Here is a 6,000-nt window from a genome sequence, read left to right on the forward strand (position 1 = left end):
CTTGCCTCCTCAGTACCAGCACAAATACTGTTCCTGTTACCAGTCACTCTGTAAATGCAGAGGTGAGAGGAAGGTCAGACATGGAGGAGGAAGAGGCAGCAACAGCGGCGGCGGCTTGAATCATTCACAGACATGCCCACAGCCCTGGAGAAAGATGTCCTGTCCCTTTAATAGAGAATGTGTGGAAATGAGCAGTTCAAGCTTTTCATGGCGACCTGGTTAGTAACGTCACCTGGTAAATAATATCCCTTTAAAGAGAGAGGCAATTTTTTTTCTCCAGGAAGTTGGAAACTCTACGAAGACAACAACAAAAAAAAAGACTGTAGGTAGGAAAACATGTTAAATTTATCTTCGACTATGTACAGCCCTAGATGACTTGCCAACTTGGAACATAGGAAATAGCAAGGGTGCTTTTGAGCAAGTGCGGAATGCCTTTCCCTCACTCCTGAGACCCCATCTGGTTATCTGAAGTTAAGACCTGCAGCTTCTACTTTATAAGGTATTAATCCTGCTTCAGAAAACAGACTTTACCTCACCTATCCTTTAGGGGGGGAAATGGTTCAGCAAACTGTTCATGTATGGATGTGATTGTCAGGAACCATCACCTCAAACTGTGTGGGGTGAGAAGTGTTCTACTGTTTACTGCCATGGATATATTTGAATGGGAATCCAGATTTGACCCCCCCCCAAAAGCCCAAAAAGTGATTAAACTGCTTTCTGTCCTCCCCCACCCCTCTCTCCTGTGACTCAGGGAACAGTCCCATTGACTCCAACCAGAGATTGCAGCCAATGTGAACTTTCTCCTCCAACTTTCAGCTACAGCTGATTCAGCTCCCACCCCTTGGCTAGATAGGAGCCCACGCCCACCACCAGCTGCAAGGCCTCTTCGGTTCCCCATATATAGAGCTCCTGGGGAGGGAGATTTGTATGCTTAGCTCGTGTATTCTCTGGGGGTGTACTGCTGCCCGTCTGTAACCATGCCGGTGGATTTCAGTGGTACCTGGAACCTTGTTTCTAGTGATAATTTTGAAGGCTACATGCTGGCCTTAGGTAAGCTAACTATGATTTGGGTCCTCTTTTTCATTCATGGTTTAAAGTTGAAACCCTTCTTTCTATGAAGGGAAGTTCTTTCTCTGTCCAGAGGCAATCTTGCAGATTGCGTTGTGCTCTTCCTTGTATTTGTACATATGATATACTTTTTGTAACAAAAACTGTTTCCACTCTCTGTCTTTTCTCGTGTTCTAACTTGTATGCTTGGTTTGACAAACACAATGGATAGCTTGTAAGTCTGGCTACGGGATGTAAACCATATCACGTCCTTCTTCTCCCATCTTCAGTCTAGCTCCGCATTTGATCTGCCTGCCAGTGACTCTCCAAGGTCTTGGAGGAGAAACACCTCTCAACTCTTGCTCACTAAAGTCAGTAGGCTTTGAAGTGAATAACTCTATTTAGGGTTGCAGTGTAAGGGTCTTAACTACAGTTTACACCTGGGATTACAAACCAGTCCTATAACTTTCCAATAAATCACAGTATAATCTAATACATGCTTCTGCACTTGTCTAATTCTTTTGAATGAAACACCTTATTAAGCTCATTGCAATGCAACGGTGTGAGTAGGACTCTGCCATTTGCTTGCTCTGCAAGTGGGACTGTACCAGCAAAGTCCAAATGGTTATTTAGAAGGCAAGACCTGAGTTTTCAAGCTCTTTTGCTGCTGGAGAATAAGGATGAAGTTTCACTTACGAGTTTTTTTGAGGTACTTTATACCCTGGTTATTTGTAAGGTGTCTTAAGTTGTGCAATAGGTATGTAAAGGAGGGAGAAATCTTGGCCCTATTGGGGGGGGGAGTTGCATTCTTTGTGCATTCATTCTCCACCTATGAAATGGGGCTGTTTGTCTAGCTTTGTAGTATAAGGAGTGTGAATTGACAGGCTGAAGTGTCGTGTGAAAAACTGCACAAACCCTCCAAAAACTTGCTACCTCTTTGTTGAAGATTCATTCCCATTGATCTTAAGGCAGCCTACTCACAACAGCCCTGTAGGATAGGACAGGCTGAGACTTTAGTAAAACTGAGTGGTAGCGATGGACCCAAGGTGACCCAGTTACTTTAATGGCTGAGTTGAGTATAGAGAAGGGAGATGAGGGTTGAGTACTAGCTACTGCCCCCATCCTGGCTCTGATAGTCATTTCCTATTCACCTGTGATGAACAAAAACCCTTCTAGGTGACAAAGCTAAGAAATGTTTTCAGTGGATGGCAAGCTGTTTTGTTTCCTGTTTCAGGCTGCAAATCTGTTATAAATTGTCTAAAATAGATATAAAAATATCATCTAAACTTGTAACATACTAGCTTGATTTGCTTAATAAGGCTATAGTTTTAAAAAGGGCTATGGGTTATAGGACACTCTTGTTGAGCAAGCTTCCAGGACACAAAGTTTTCCCACTCCTGGTAGATAGTACAACAAATAATCTTTTAGGCCTGAAATGGTGGCTAAGCCAGTATCCCTCTGGCTGCAGCAGTTGAGCAATTAAAGACATGATTTCAGCATGTCTGCACAAAGTTGCTGCAGGACCAAGCTTTGGTAGAACATTTGAACAAGAAGATGGCTACCATAAATCTTGAGGAATTGACATCTCTTAGTCCATTTGCTGCCTTGCAAACTCTTAAAGTGCTCTGCAAATGGTCTGACCAGGATTTCATCCTCAGAGTTAGCGGGGGCAGGGCAAATTTCAGGCTAGTGGCAACATGACCGGTGAATCCAGTGTGTGAGACAAAAATAGACTGGATTTCTTTTATCTCTGCCAGGTATTGATTTTGCAACTCGCAAGATAGCAAAAATGCTGAAGCCCCAGAAGGTTATTGAACAGAATGGGGACTCCTTCTCTATTCGCACAACAAGCACTTTCCGAAACTACTTTGTCCAGTTCAAAATTGGAGAAGAGTTTGAGGAAGACAACAAAGGCTTGGACAACAGAAAGTGCAAGGTACGAGGCCTGTTAAAGGTCAGACTGTGCAGAATCTCACCCCTCCCCTTGAAAATACTAGATGTAGGGTTTTGTTCACTGAGGACACCACCTTGATTCTTGTGTGTGAATATTATATGTATTACACAGCTTGAGGGCTGTGATATTCTACAGCCTGTCATATGGTGCTGAGAGCCCATTGCCCATATTTATTAAGGAAAATATGGCAACTATTAGGTATTGGTTATGAACACTTGAAGCTTCCTTATACGGAATCCATCATGGTTAGTATTGCTTATTCAAACTGGCAGTGGTTCTCCAGGGTCTCAGCAGATGCTCTACCACTGTGCCACAGCCCTTTCCTTGGCATTGCTCTGGCTGTGCCAATTTGTTCTTGCCATTCCTACTTCTGAAATGCAGTGTTGGTGCAAAAAAAAAGGCTTGCAAGTTAAATCTTGGTTTGCTCTGCAGCTGTTAAAGGCAAAGGCGTCCTGGCACAGACAAACTATTAATCTAAGACCACCTGCTTCTATATGAGCCTGACCAACATTTAAAATAGTCACAAGAATGGGATGTTCTTGGTTATGGAACCTTTGCAGTGGAAAGGAAGTTGATAGTTGGGCCTGGAGGAGAAACACTTAATTGACTTGTCAACATTTGTTTAAATTCCTTATTGATTCGAGCTCTTTGTAACCTGACTCTCTGCTATTTGGGGATATTGATTGACAATATCTGGATGGTCAACTGTGTCACTGGCTTTTTTTAGTTACCTTTGTTAATGAATGTATTCAGCAAGGGGAGCTCAAATTTAAAGCTGCCTTTAGAGGAAAAATATCTTACAGACAAGAGGGAAGCACAGGGGTTCCTGGGAAAGATGTCTACCTTGAAAAATAAATGCTGCAAGAAGCAACTGGTAACGTTTTGATTCAATTCTCTTTTCATACGCAGAGTGTAGTGACCTGGGATGGTGACAAACTGGTTTGTGTCCAAATGGGAGAGAAGAGAAACAGAAGCTGGAGTCACTGGATTGAAGGAGACGAGCTTTATTTGGTATCTAATATTACAATGTATTCATATTATTTATAGTCTGCCTTTCTCACTGAGACTCAAGGAGGATTACATAGTGTGAGTCAGTACAGTCAATTTCAGAGACATTTCCAAAAAAAAAATGGAACAAGGTATATCAATGCAAATTTGCCAAGATTTAAAACCAGCAGAAATCTAATACAGAGTAGAAGAAATAATGAAACGGACCATAAGCAATTCTAAGACTGGAATGTTAAACAACATAGGAACTATTCAGTAGGATCATATTTACAGCAACAGACGCATTATAGTATTAGTACATAGTAGGGCAAAGCAGCTGAATGTCCAGAAGTAATATTCCACCCCCCCTCCCGGCTTTATACTTAGATCCCAGACTGGCTTCTGCTCTCAAATAACCTGTATTTATTTATACCTTGGCTGCTTCACCTATTGAATCTAAGGCCACGTTAATTATCTTTTGATGTCCATATTGGACAAGAGGCTTTACTAGGTCTTGTGGGTCAGTTGCCCTAACTTGAAGAAAATAATACAGATTAGACGACCCCAGGGCTTTTTTTCTGGGAAAAGAGGTGGTGGAACTCAGTGGGTTGCCCTAGGAGAAAATGGTCACATGGCTGGTGGCCCCGCCCCCTGATCTCCAGACAGAGGGGAGTTTAGATTGCCCTCTGCGCCACTTGGCAGCGCGGAGGGCAATCTAAACTCCCCTCTGTCTGGAGATCAGGGGGCGGGGCCACCAGCCATGTGACCATTTTCAAGAGGTTCCGGAACTCCGTTCCACCACATTCCAGCTGAAAAAAAGCCCTGGACAACCCCTATTAAGACCACAGTTGCTTCTGACTTTTCATCATTTTTCAAAAGTAATCTTTAATTGAGATTTTGTTTGAATGACAGCTGGTGTTAGAAATGTTTTCATTATACCCAAATTTGTAAGTAACCATGTGACTAAACAGTGCTGTCTTTAGACTTAGACTACCTGGAATACCTGCTAGTCTACCTGGAATACCTGCTAGTCCTGTGCATGTACATAGCTGCCTTATACAGAATATCACTATTGGTTTTCTTTTCTGCTTTGCCTAGCAGCAGGCTTCCTATATGTCATCTTGGGAAACACTTGATGCCAGACCGAATCGATAGCTTTCAGCGTACAAAACCTGTGCTGTCTCTAAGCCACAGTCTGTCTCCCGAGAATAATGTGATGTTGACCATCTAATCCAGGTAGCATATAATGCAATTGTAATGTGCCTTCCTTCCTTTATAGGAACTCCGGTGTGAAGACCAAGTAAGCAAGCAGGTTTTCAAGAGAGCATCAGGCTAATCCCAGAGACATAACGTGGCAGGCAACTATAAAAGTTGTGGAAGAATAGGTGGAAAGATGTTCTGATTTCAGAAGCTTTGATCAAGATGGCAGCTTTATAAGTCAACTGTCTTGTCTACTGCATTTCCTATGGATCTTGAGATCAAACGCTGTAACTGTTATCAGTACTTATTATTAAAGATAACTGTAATAAGCAACTTGAGTGTGTCTATTCCTTTTCAGTCTTCTTAAGGCTGTGCATATTAATCAGAGTCCTGCTAGTTCAGCAAGGTGTTGCTTGAAGGATCAGAGGAGCAATAGTAGAGCTATAGCATTAATCTTGGTTAATCTAACTGCATCAGTCCTTGCAGCTATTCAAATTAGTAACTTGGGACTCCCTGCAGTGATTGTGTCCTTATACATGGACACAATGTGTGTCCTTTAAACATGGAAGTTCTTTGTATTGTCGAAGGCTTTCACGGCCGGAGAACGATGGTTGTTGTGGGTTTTCCGGGCTGTATTGCCGTGGTCTTGGCATTGTAGTTCCTGACGTTTCGCCAGCAGCTGTGGCTGGCATCTTCAGAGGTGTAGCACCAAAAGACAGAGATCTCTCAGTGTCACATAGAGATCTCTGTCTTTTGGTGCTACACCTCTGAAGATGCCAGCCACAGCTGCTGGCGAAACGTCAGGAACTACA

The 6,000-nt window shown here is 42.8% G+C and overlaps 1 protein-coding gene across 1 annotated transcript; it reads left to right on the top strand.

The window, feature by feature from the left end:
- Positions 1–891: 891 nt before the first annotated feature.
- RBP7 (retinol binding protein 7) lies at positions 892–5,528 on the top strand. Its single transcript, XM_055001574.1, has 4 exons — positions 892–1,050; positions 2,805–2,983; positions 3,911–4,012; positions 5,268–5,528. Exons 1-4 carry the CDS (start codon positions 978–980, stop codon positions 5,322–5,324), a joined length of 411 nt encoding a protein of 136 aa, XP_054857549.1. The 5' UTR covers positions 892–977; the 3' UTR covers positions 5,325–5,528.
- Positions 5,529–6,000: the final 472 nt, after the last annotated feature.

Source organism: Eublepharis macularius, chromosome 17 (genome assembly GCF_028583425.1).
Source record: "Eublepharis macularius isolate TG4126 chromosome 17, MPM_Emac_v1.0, whole genome shotgun sequence".
NCBI lineage: Eukaryota > Metazoa > Chordata > Lepidosauria > Squamata > Eublepharidae > Eublepharis > Eublepharis macularius.

Bases quoted from the DNA above. Each gene is read 5' to 3' on its own strand.
- RBP7 (XM_055001574.1), top strand. From the start codon at position 978: ATGCCGGTGGATTTCAGTGGTACCTGGAACCTTGTTTCTAGTGATAAT. The intron at 1,051-2,804 runs GTAAGCTAACTA...TATCTCTGCCAG, and splicing joins AGGCTACATGCTGGCCTTAG to GTATTGATTTTGCAACTCGC. The intron at 4,013-5,267 runs GTATCTAATATT...CTTCCTTTATAG, and splicing joins AAGGAGACGAGCTTTATTTG to GAACTCCGGTGTGAAGACCA.